This window comes from Eurytemora carolleeae, unplaced genomic scaffold (assembly GCF_000591075.1).
Source record: "Eurytemora carolleeae unplaced genomic scaffold, Eaff_2.0 scaffold598, whole genome shotgun sequence".
Taxonomy (NCBI): Eukaryota; Metazoa; Arthropoda; class Copepoda; order Calanoida; family Temoridae; genus Eurytemora; species Eurytemora carolleeae.
The window spans coordinates 76,340-88,562 of record NW_019396493.1 but is presented as its reverse complement, the minus strand read 5'-3'; the positions used below and the strand labels follow the sequence as shown (position 1 = coordinate 88,562).

General features: G+C 38.3%; 2 protein-coding genes and 1 long non-coding RNA gene across 4 annotated transcripts in view; 1 reads left to right on the top strand and 2 right to left on the bottom strand.

Moving 5' to 3' along the window:
* The window catches only part of LOC111704315 (uncharacterized), a 1,684-nt gene extending 546 nt beyond the window's left edge, over positions 1-1,138 (top strand). The window contains exons 4-5 of the long non-coding RNA XR_002765795.1: positions 45-304; positions 421-1,138. This is a non-coding gene — a long non-coding RNA (uncharacterized LOC111704315). The remainder of the gene's footprint in view (positions 1-44; positions 305-420) is intronic.
* Positions 1-12,223, bottom strand: part of LOC111704314 (dynein heavy chain, cytoplasmic) — a 41,518-nt gene that overhangs the window by 4,683 nt on the left and 24,612 nt on the right. The window contains exons 32-43 of the mRNA XM_023476529.1: positions 11,533-11,674; positions 11,211-11,293; positions 10,880-11,082; positions 10,757-10,845; positions 10,349-10,497; positions 10,019-10,125; positions 9,527-9,624; positions 9,157-9,279; positions 8,757-8,897; positions 4,480-8,120; positions 2,598-2,729; positions 1,155-1,307 (exon numbers count right to left, since the gene is read on the bottom strand). Coding sequence (XP_023332297.1) covers positions 1,155-1,307; positions 2,598-2,729; positions 4,480-8,120; positions 8,757-8,897; positions 9,157-9,279; positions 9,527-9,624; positions 10,019-10,125; positions 10,349-10,497; positions 10,757-10,845; positions 10,880-11,082; positions 11,211-11,293; positions 11,533-11,674 — 5,061 coding nt within the window. The remainder of the gene's footprint in view (positions 1-1,154; positions 1,308-2,597; positions 2,730-4,479; positions 8,121-8,756; positions 8,898-9,156; positions 9,280-9,526; positions 9,625-10,018; positions 10,126-10,348; positions 10,498-10,756; positions 10,846-10,879; positions 11,083-11,210; positions 11,294-11,532; positions 11,675-12,223) is intronic.
* Positions 1-12,223, bottom strand: part of LOC111704312 (inhibitor of growth protein 3) — a 24,286-nt gene extending 12,063 nt beyond the window's left edge. For both annotated transcript variants that reach the window (XM_023476525.1, XM_023476527.1), the window contains exons 1-2: positions 12,217-12,223; positions 6,161-6,166 (exon numbers count right to left, since the gene is read on the bottom strand). The gene's annotated coding sequence lies outside the window, so the exon portion shown is untranslated. The remainder of the gene's footprint in view (positions 1-6,160; positions 6,167-12,216) is intronic.

Sequence of the window (12,223 nt, the reverse complement as noted above, 5' to 3'; positions counted from 1 at the left end):
ACAACCTTTGAGCTCTGGAACTTGGTCTAATTAGTTTTATTTAGACCTCTGTTGTCAAGTCTCCGACATCACCGGAAGCTGAGTCATCCTTGTTCTCTGGATCCTCAGCTTATGCTCCAGAATATCCTGCTGGTACTCTAGAGACCCATATACCTCTACGTACCAGGCCTGCACAACTTTGGCTTAGTTGTATCCTCTTCTCTGGTTTCTCCGACGAGAAGAACTTTTGCTCCCCTCCGATACCTCCACGGAAGGGCTCTGATTCTGTATCCCTGGTCTAGCTCCTCCTCTAGATCAAATACAGGTAATAAATCTAAATATTGCGATGCTTGTGATGAATGTGAGAAAGTCACCACTTAAAAAAGGATATTTGAAGTGACACATGAAAACTTCGATCGGACTAAATAAGCTCATTTTTAGTTATCCTGTTCGCGACTGCGGTGGAATTTAATGAACTATAGGCTACAAACCTCTGGACAAATCAACATTGTAAGTTTATTTTCTTATTATATAAATAATTTAATAGTTAACCTGGAGAAAGTTTTATTTTAAAAGGCTAAAATTTTATTATGGTCATGCATATAATTAACCCTGGACTGATTTATTGTGTTTTCAGTTTCGGTTGAGTCCTGTATAAACTGCCTACCTGAAATATATACATAAGACTTAATCAGTGCAAATAGAGGCGAGCCGAAGAGAAAGAGTTCATGCTCGCTCTTATGTTTGTAGTTATTACCTGGTCTCCTATAGGTAAAAATGAGCACAGATATATTTTTAAAGAATGCGTCTTTTATAATTATTTTCAATGGACCTAAAATAACATTCATAGGGAAAAATTGGATATATTGGTAGAAAATACATAGTGGGAGCACTACAACTGTAAAATTAAAATATGAATGATAGACATCTGGTATGATTTGAATCAATTCACTTCATAATCTGATTTTCAGGTTACTTGTAAAACTATTGGAGCGTTGTAACAACATCAAATTGCTCAACTGTCGCGCGTCTTTCCATAACAGTCTAATGGGTCCAACTTTACATGTAAAAATTGAGAAAACGTATAATCAAACACATGGAAAATTGGGAAAATGTACTTGAGGGAAATTGGAAAAACATGCCGGGGTTTAAGTGCCTAACACCATATTATTTACCTGTATAGCGGGTCCTTGATATTCTCTATAGTACGCTTGAGAGGGGTAAGCGCTGCAGGTAGGATAGAAATCCATTCACTAGATCTACCGTGCAGTGTACGCATCCAGGCTGGCCGGCCTTCCTTCACTACCTGGGCCTGACCCTCTCCATCACTTAAACAATCAAAAGGTCAACTTAGGATTTTCAAATTACTAGCGTTGCCTGTACAATTTCAAAAATAGTCTAACACTCGGCAGAAAACGACCTCCTGCGTCAAAACGGTTAATATTGGCTATCCCAAAGGAGGCAAATTGACTACAATTAAATCCTGCAACTTTTCATTAAATGTTAGTTAGTTAGTTCAAATCAAAAATAACATAATTGTTGTATGTTTTATTTATTTAACACGGTTAAGATCACAAATAAACATTTTCAACCCGAAAATAAAAGATTAATTTTAAGGGCTGAGGTTTTGTTATGTGTCATTCTCTTGCCTAAATTAAAAAACTAGAACATCTTATTTTCAAACTAAATTAATTGTTATTACAAATAACGCCCCCCCCCCCCCCTCAGCACCAGCAAGAGTTAGACTCAAGGTGATGTTTATTGGTTAATGAGGGGAGGGGGGCTACGCGCCATTAAGGGGGGTGGGGTAAATTATTAATTCAAACATGTGTCTTAATGCATTGTGGTTGAGTCTGGGTTTCAAATATTATTAATAGGTTTAAAAAATCGAAAAGAAAAAATGGTATGAAAAGTTAGTAAAATGTAAACCAACATGTTTCCAGTGTTTACCGTTCTGCTTCCTCCTTTTCCACTTTGCGTCGTATTAAAGTTCTAAATAAGGTAAACCCTCACAATCTAAAATCTTATTAAAGAGAAAGTTACCGGGGTTTGAAATGGGTTGGTACTGTTATGGATCTAACTTTTCTAATTCTTAGTGGAACCACTAAGACTAAACCTTTAACATCTTTTATAAGATTTTAGCATTTTTAAAGAATATTTTCTGACTTAGGTGATAACAAAGAATGTTAAAAACATAAATGCATGAGGAAATAAACTTAACTACAGTGAGAACCAGAAAACATTCAATAAGAAGTCGACTTTGAGATTCAAGTTGAAGTTTAAACAGACCCATTTTACAAAATAATTGATTTAATCACTTACTATTAAAGCTATCTGCTTTGTAACAACATCAAATGCATTTCAGTATTCTTCAATGTCGTCATCCTATTCTACAGTTTTCTGGTTTTCACTGCTGTAAAGAACTACTTTAAATACGAACAATGCCTGAAAAGTATATAGACGCTAGGACTTGGTCCTAAAATCGGACAGGATCGGATCAAACACTATATCCAATTCTACAATTTCATGATCGGCAGCTCCTGGCTTTTCATGGCTCACAACTGGCTCATCAACCCATTCACCCCCATTAAACTCAAAAACTCCATTACTATCTTTACCTATATGCTAGCTCGTCGTCTTCATCATCAAGCTGCTGCATCTTCATCAGTTTAATGATAATATCATGACCCTGGTTTGCTAGAAGTACCTTCTCAGCATTATTGGGTAGTCCCAACCAATCAGGGGTAGTCCTACAAATTCAAAATTAAATCATGAGGGTAGTCCCAACCTATCAGGAGTAGTCATACAAATTCAAATAATTTGATTTAAAAATTCATTTGTTGTTTTAAAAATATGCACATTGTACATGTGTAAAAGGCAGAATAGCTGGATTCAGACATCTTTTAACAGTTTCCAGGTAGATAAGAATGGAACTGATCACGTACCTTAAAATCTAATTTTATAATCCCTTATTTGCAACCTGTCGTCAGGGTTGTCATTAAAAAAACTCAGCCCACAAAAACACATACAAAATACCACCCTAAAAAACACTTCAAAAACACACTTGTAAGTGGGCTTTTTTGGGTTTTATTGGATTTTTTTTCTAATTATTGCCTTTTCTTCACTCTTATAAAGATAAAACTCTTCAAAAAATAAAGTCTACTATTAACTGCATTGTTTTTTAGTAGTTTACAGCACTAAAACTAAAAATGCATTTATTTCCTAATATCTGATATCTTCCTGATCTTGAGAAAATAAATATTGTTCGAATGTTAGTTATTTCCAAAAAATATTGCACTAAACAAAGAAGTCAACCTTGTCAGTATGGACTTCAAGACAGTTTCTGGTTTTAGAAAGATATTGAAAAACCCAAGGGTGTAATGCAAGGAAAGTTAATTGCGGACGAGCATACTCTACGTAATATTGAAACCAGTTCTCTTTGGGCGGAATTTGTAAACAAGAATAGATGCATCAGTGTTCGTTAAGTATCCGAGGAGGTTAAAAACATTAAATTTTGATCATTTTGATAATTCACAATTCACATAATAGTTTCCAATGACCAGAATATTTGATTGATTTTTTTTATATGAAAGATGGATCCCATGTCAGGCTTTGACATCCGTCTTGTGTTTACCTTACCACCCAGAGACAGTACACTGCAGTACAAAAGATGTGTACACTTCTTAAATAACTTTCCTTGCATTACATCCTCTGAAAAACCCATGAAGATACACAGAACTACATCAGATTTTTCATAGTTTCATGCGATAAAACAAGGATATAAAATCAATTTTTTTATGTGTGAATGGGCCGATGTTTTTCGGAATTAAAACAGTGGTCCTCCTTCTTGAGCATGTAAATATCTACAGATTAATCTGAGTAGCCCCACCCCCAATCAGAAAATGGAATTACTCTGAAATTTATAGAACTATAATATCAAAAAATTTAAGTATACCCCCTATGAAGAGTATTTATATATGATTATAAGATAAGTTAAGGATCTGAAAACCCCCTTCACAACAATATTATTATTTTTCATAACTACAAAGTTTACCACCCTGGATGCCGTAGACCTTTGCTGTTTTAAACAGTTGTTTCTGCAAGATCAAAATTTCAAAGTTTGAAATATCTGAGGCCTAAACCATCAGGTTGCAATGATAAGTGATTATGAATTTAGAGTTTAAGGGATATCAGTTCCCTCTTTTAATGGATATTTTTATGATATACAATATACATATATTATATACAATATATATATATTATATATATCTGCAGATTTTTATCTCATTTATTTATCTCATTACACATTATACAGGTTTTAAAAATAGGTCTGCTTTCTGAACTCTTTTGTTGACAATAAATGGGTCATAATTCTTTGGCAAACTTTATAAGTAAATATATGCATTTCAGAATATTAAATTTTACCAATAGATATTTTTAGCAATAATCCAACCTATTATTATTATTATTATTATTATATTCATGGTTTATAGTGCGTACCTTTCTTCAAGTTGTTCAACCCAGTTGAGGAATTGATCTCTTCTGATCCCATCCGGCATCTTTATATTGCTCAATGTTCCTCCAACATTTACTCCGGTTGCAAGACTGAAATCTGCGTCAAATGATGACGGAACAAACAGCTTTTCCAGGAAGGATTTTAGCAGACGCTGATCAAACTCATTGTCTATCTTTCCTCCGTAGATGCAGTCACTGAGAAGGGTTCGAATAGCTTTCCACGGAACCTTCTCTGGAGGAAGGTTGGTTCGTCCCATGGCTGTGGCTTCAATCCAGGTGTCAAGGGTGTCACAGGCAACCCTGAGATCTGACTCTGTAAACTCATAGTGCTTAGCCCAGCCCAGGGGTGAGTATCTCAACCTTTCCTGCACTATAGCATGGAACCAGGCTAGAAGGAAGTATAATCTTGCTCGCTCATTTGGAGGTTTCATCATTCTAGCAGCAGATACAGTTGAGAAGGTTCGGAGTAGGTTTGCTCTTACTCCTGGTGGGGGTTCAAATGTAAAGATACGTCCAGCCCGTAAAAGGTTAACAGGTAGGCTAGGATTAATCTCACAAGTAAGGAACAGCCTGAAGCTGGTGTGTGCCTGAATAGTGTGCAATTTCTTCTCTAGAGTAACCAACCAGGAAGGAGCTAAATGAACGTTCTTTAAAAGAACCCAACGACCTGTTCGAACTGCTGTGTTAATTGCCTTATCTGCCTCATTGAATCCTTCTGCTGAACCAATAGCAATAGAGGTTAAAGGTTTCCCTAGTTCAGCTGCTAGATCATCTACCCTGGAGCTAGCATCGTATCCAGGTACTGAACACATCAAGACTGGAGACGAGGGATCAATCTGAGTTTCAACTACCTGTGCCATGTCTGGTTCTCTTCCTGCTGCCTTGATAAAGTCCTGTCCTAGTGCTGCAGCAACAAACTGTAATGCAGCAGCAGGAATACGGTCAGATCTTAGAGCCTGGATAACAAGAAGCTTATACATAGCCTTCTGACATGGAGTAAAGGGTTTACTTTCCTCCCAGAGTCCTAGAGATTCTGGAATATCAATTTCTGGGTTACTCTGTCCCAACCATACAGACAATCCTGGGTTATCACAAGCCTTCATAAGGTTCTTGAAAGCTGGTAGGGATGTGCACAGTCTATGGATTGCAACAGACTGAACTGGATCCAACCCTGGTAGGGTGACAGGGACTGCAGCAACCTTCTCTCCTCCTCTCATCAATACTTGGAACTCTGAGTCCATGGATAGTTCTCCTGGTGCAGACTTGAGATAGATACGGGCCAGGAGCAGGGCAAATACAATCCGATCCTGGTGCAACATACCTCTAGCAACTCTCTCATAACAGGTTGAATAGAGCTGGCTTGTGATAGCTGTCAGTCTCTCACTAGAGTCCTTTATCTCCTCCATCTTGGAGTTGTTAAGAAGGCTGTGGTAGATGTCCAGGAAGAACTGAAGACTGAACTGATACAAGAAATGTATCTGATGAAGTGACTCAATGGTAAAGTATATATGGGAGCATGCTGCTGACAATGGATGATATTGACGGGATGTATTGTCAATCTCCGTCATAACCTGATCTGTCTCATCAACCTTCCGCCCTACATCTGCCGCCTCCTTCTTCAATATCTCTAGAGTATTGATCACATTGTCATCATCTAGGATTCTTCCTTTAGCTTCATTCAGACAAGAGAGAAGGTTCTTCTCAAGGTGTCGTAACCTAAGCTGGAATTCACCCTGGAGCTTGAGGAGATCTGACCTCTTCTGATCAATATCGGGACGCTCAGCCTTTAGAACCTGGTTGAGACACTGAGTCTGAAGGCTGGACCTTGTCACCGTGAAGTTGACGAAAGTGACCCTGGAGCAGATGTCAGGAGGAAACTCAACAGTAGGATCCCTGGTTGAGAGGAAGATGGTAAAGGTTGGTGAAAGATCTATATCTTGATCTCCAAGAGTAATCAGAACTCGACCTCCAGTCTTCCGTAGCTCTCGGTTAAGAACAGGGTTCAGAATAGGATCATAGTTCTCTACGTCCTGAACTAAGAGAGGGTTACCAAACCTAAGAGCAGACTCAAGGTTCTTACGGAAAGAATCGTCTAGGAAAGAAGTCTTGGTTATCTTTCTATCCTTGTATTCATTAAGGATAAATTCAGTAGCTTGACCACTGGGATCTATGATAAGAGGATATCTGTTAAATCTCTTCAGCATAATTGCATTTTCAGTGCACAGATCATCTGTTGGTAGTGATTTAGATTGCCAGCCCAACCTTTCATCAGGATCTGAGAGGAATTCAGTCCTAGCAAGGTCAGCTCTGTATGCTACCCCAGCAGCCTCAAGATGAAGAGACCAGTTGGTAAAGAGGCTGTTTCTATGAGTTTGATCAAAATATCCTCCATATGACAGGAAAGCGGAGGATAGGAACACATCTCCAATAAGTGTTGTCATTTGGGTCTTAAAGTTCTCACTGGTCTTCTCCCACCTGTCCTTTTCTATACACAGGGACTTGAGAAGGGACATGGATCTATCCACCTTGTCCTGTACAGTCTTCAGACTTGTCTTGATAGCCTCTGCCTGGGAGATAAGTTGGGCGTACTCTTCCTTGTATCTGGCAATAGAAGCCTCTAGGGTGGAGATAAGTTTAGTCATCTTCTCAGCCTCATTCTTCTTAACCTCTGCTGCCTGCTCTAGAGACTGGAGCTCCCGTCTTAGTGGATCAACCCTATTCAACATCTCAGCATACTCTAGCTGTGCAATACACCACTTGACCATAGGTCCACATGCAGTACTGGCCCTGTTAACCTTTTCATAGTTGTAGTCTGGCTGTGAGAGATACTTCTGTTGCATATCCATCCTCACGTCCTCACTGATATCATCGGTGTTAAAGTTGACAATGGATGGGATAAAGTTGTCCTTCATTGTTACAGCTCTGATGGATTTCCAATCTGTTACGTTCTCCCCTAGCAGGACACAAACAGACTCTAAGGCCATTCTTACAATAGGTGGAGGCATAGCCATAGATCTTAATTCAACCAGGTGCTGTTTCTTGATAGATTTAACAGCTGCTTGGGCATCAATAACAGCTGGTTCGACACGAGCCAAATCTGCCATTACCTCAGTTCGCTTGATTGCAATCTCCTTGGTTTGCTGTTCCACAAGCTTCCTGATCTCCTGGGACTGTTGCTTCTGCTTCTCTGCCTCCTGCTGGTCTTTCACCATTTGCTTCAGCTTGTCGTTGGCTTCAAGGTTCTTTGACTGCAGCTCTGCAGATTTGACCGCCAGGGATTTCTGCATCTCCTCCACCTGGGCAACTGTCTCAGCAATCTTGTTGAGTCCGACATTGATGTGAAGCTGTTCTTCCTCCAATCCACTACGCTTCTCCAAGTATAGTCTAGCAAAGTGCTGGATAAAGTCCAGGAAGTGACGGGGTGTGATGGACATCACATGCCCACCACGCTTTACAATCTTCATGTTGACCTTGTACAGGGACTGGTGGACAAACACCATAGCGTTGACGACCGCCTCCCTGTGGGTTGGAGGCATACTGGGCCCAGGGCAGGTGATAGGGAAGTAGTCTGGAGCTCTCCAAGTGGCAATATCCAAATCCATCTTGATTGTAAACTCCTTTCCAACCTGAACATCATCTTATTAAAAATAAATAAGAATATATATTTAAATATTGGATTATTTGCTGGTTTGTTTTATTGGATCCAACACACATTGAACATTGGGCCCAAATTTTGTGCGTTACCTTACATGCCTATTCCCCCCCCCCCCATGATGGTTTGAAAGGTCAGGATTAAATCATTTTGCCTCAAAAAAAGGAGGAAAATTTGCTCCAAATATTTATGCTATGGTATACTAATGTTCAAGTGAAGATGCAGGTAAAAAGAAAATTTTTAAGTAGAAAGAGGGAGGACATGATGCAACCTAAAATCAAATTTTTTTGCATTTTAATCAAAATCATAGTATACTCATGTATTTTTACCAAAATCACAGTATTTATCAAAATAAGACAAAACATTTTATATATTTTGATGATTACTGCTTGATTTGAACGAATCAGAAGTTTTACATCTTTTGCAATATTTCTCTGAGATAACAATAAAAATCAATATTAACTAATTAATTTTAAAAAAGACCTAATCTTTAATAAGCCGACAAGTAACTCGACTCTTCAACACTCCCTCTTAGTACTTAGATGCAAGCCTCAAAGGGAGGGAGTCTGTTTGGACCAAACAAATATATTAAAGAAAAATATTTCAGTACCTGATACAGTGCACTGTCTGACCAGTCTCCGAACCAGTTGAGAACACATCTATTGAAGAGGGCGGGGGAGGTTGCTGCTCTGTCCTTCAACCCTTCACTACTAGGGTTCATGGTGAACACAACATGAAGATTTTTCATCACCTAGACAGAACATAAACTTACAGATGTTTGTGAACATTTTTGAGCGAACCCTGTTCATATAAATAAAATAAAAATGGAACAAACCCTGAACGGAAATAAAATACTGAAATGTGTGGAACTTGAGTACATAGCACTCACAATTACAGTACAGTACATGGCGCTCAAAGTTAAAGAGTTTGGGAAGTTAGTTTTTATTTTCAATCCTTTCTATGGAAAATACAGATATTTTAAACAACAAGACAACTAACTAATAACTAACCTGATGAGTAAACCACTTGTAGAGCTCCTCGTTAGAGTCCAACATCAATCCTTCCCTTTGCGCCCCCTCCTTGCACTGGGTCATCAGGGTGGTGTGTTCATCACCCTCAAACAACCCAGGAACCTGAGCAAATACAAAATTATTCAGTTGATATAAATAAAAGGTATCTTGGCAATTATTTCAAAAAATTAAATATGCATTTGAAATTTCTTACTTGATGAATAAACATAAAAAATAAATTCATGAACTGAGAACTCAGGAACCCCCAGAGCGCCCCCCTCCCCCTCCCCTTCCCATTATTAGAGGAACAAACACTATTCTAGGTTAGGTTATGCTTGATAAATAGGGGTGCAAAAATAGATCGACAAACCTCTCCGTTTGCGAGCAAGGTATTCATTCTCTCCAGAAATCCTGAATCCATCACATTGGATTCATCCAGGATAAAACAAATCTTTTCATCCTTGCATCCTGAAAAAAACAGGTTTTCTAATAATCAAGAAGAAAAATTCTTTTCCTTACTAGTTATTTCTAAACACAAATTTCAAAATAAAAAATTTTATATTTTAACAAGAATCTTAATGACAGAAGATGAAAAAGGGGGGCTAAAATATGAAGAAAAAAGTTAAGAAATTGAGTACAAAAGGAAGATAGAAACTGGTAAAGGACCTGATATGAAAGGTAGAAATAAAAAGAGAAGAAATATTAAAGGGAGTGTTCGCAAAAAATTAAAGGGGCATAGGCGTAAGTCGAAAAATATTCGATGGTGATTACTACTAATCTTACTTCTATATCAGTTGCGTCTAAATGGTGAAAATTGTTAAAAACAACTCATACCGAGAAAAATTGGCGGGCAGAAATCTACCTGAGCGCCTAAGGACCTGTCTAAGGTCCTCGTCGAAGTCCTCGGCCGAGTACTTGTTGTGAACCTTGATCTGGAACACAGTCAAGCCGTTCATCCATGCAACAAACCTTTACAAAGACAAATCTGAGTTCTTTACAGTGAAGGAACATCAACCGTAATTTCAAATGACCCTTTGTTATATAGCGGCATGTCCGATTTCTAACGATACACTAGTTTGATAAACAACGAGTGCGATATTAGCTTTTTCAAAGCTTGACAAGTGTTAATTTCTCCATTGTTTCTGCAGCAGCCAGCAAACGAAGCCACTTTTGTAAACAATTTATTTTATACCTGGAAAGTGTTGTTTTCCCTGCTCCTGAGACTCCAATAAGAAGAAGATGTCCCTGAGGTTGTCTAAATATCCTGTCTATCCTGAGGACGTGGTCCAGAACCTCGTTGAACAGGACGAGGGGGACATCCAGCTCCTCCTCGTAGAACACCTGCACAACACACACAGACGTTGATAAATTTATATGAAGTGTTCGCTTAACATCTAGCTGGGTATAAATTAAACACATATCAAGAAATGATTATTACACTTATTCATTTTAAGCCGAAACAGAAGTAGTGTAATAAAAACATAAGTCTGTATTTGATCTGCACTTAAAGGCTGTTGGAGTGTAAAGGCTTGCAGGTTTTAGAAACATTGCTTAACAAAAATTATTGCATGATAACTAAAATAGTTACTAGTATAAATACCTTTAGTCTAGCCTTGACATAATCTCTTAACTCTTCTCTTTCCACCGGTATATAGTTCTTAGATAAAAAAACAGGGACCAAGAGGGGTGGGGGAGGGGGAACACAACCCCCATATTAAGAACAACAAACTAACCTTCTCCTTGTCAATATTTGGAAAATGTTTAAGCGCGACGTCATCAATATTTGTGTTGGTCCAAACCCTCTCCTCCTCCTCCACCAACCTATCCTGGAACAACCTGAGGGCCTCGTGGGCCCACAGTCTAACTAGACCCTCCACATCTAGGGTCTCCAGGGGCCGGATAGCCTCGCATATACCTCGAACCCATCTAGAGAAAAATAGGGAAGGATTAAACTGAGAAAGTAATTATAAAAAAATGGCAAGCTCTATTCATGCCCATTAATTCCTATTTATTAATGGGTCCATAGTGAGGTTGCATCTCCTGAGTAAACCTACCTTGTCATCTCTCTAGGTGAGTAAACGTAGTGAGGTTGCATATCCTGAGTAAATCTCTCCTGAGAGAGAAGATAGAACTCAACCTAAGAAAATAATTCATTGTTGTATCAAATAATAAATGTGTGTCAGATTTTGTCAAAGAATACTCGGCTACTAAATGATACCAAAAGAGTTTGTTTTTTGTCTAAGCTTGAATTGCTAAAATCTAAATTATAACTTTTGAATATAAGAAATGAACCAAAATTATGTTGATAACCACGTACTTCAGAATATAAAAAGATATAAAAAGATGACAAAGTATTCTGAAATATATATTATCTACCATCGCGTTGGTGAGAGGTTCAGCAAATGTTCTCAGGGTTGGAATCATCCTGAGCATAGCTCTGTTAAAGGTTCCATAGATCTGCTTTAAACTGGTTTCTCCAGGGTAGTCAACATACACAACAGGAACATGACGGAGGAACCTGTATAGATATTGGTTGGTTTAAACTAGGGTCTCCAGGGTGGTCAACATACACAACAGGAACATGACGGAGGAACCTGTATAGATATTGGTTAGTTTAAACTAGGTTCTCCAGGGTAGTCAACATACACAACAGGAACATGACGGAGGAACCTGTATAGATATTGGTTAGTTTAAACTAGTTTCTCCAGGGTAGTCAACATACACAACAGAAACATGACGGAGGAACCAGAGTCCGAATTTAATGAATTTAGACCGCTTCTCAAATCCACCAAAATTCGGTTTCATTTTAGCGCCGACTTAAATCATCGAATACAATTTTAAGTGGAACCAGCCATATCTGAGCCGCGCGCGCGTCTCAAATTTAAGCCACGGCTCAAATTCTTTAAATTCGGCCTCTGAAAACATGGAGATAAGTTTAAAAGGACATAATTTAAAGTGACCCTCTTTAAAAGTGTCATGAAGTATGAATGAGACATCCATTTTTGTCTAGCTTACAATAAAGTATTTTCATTTGAGATTTCTCAATTAAAGTGTCTAAACAAGTAAA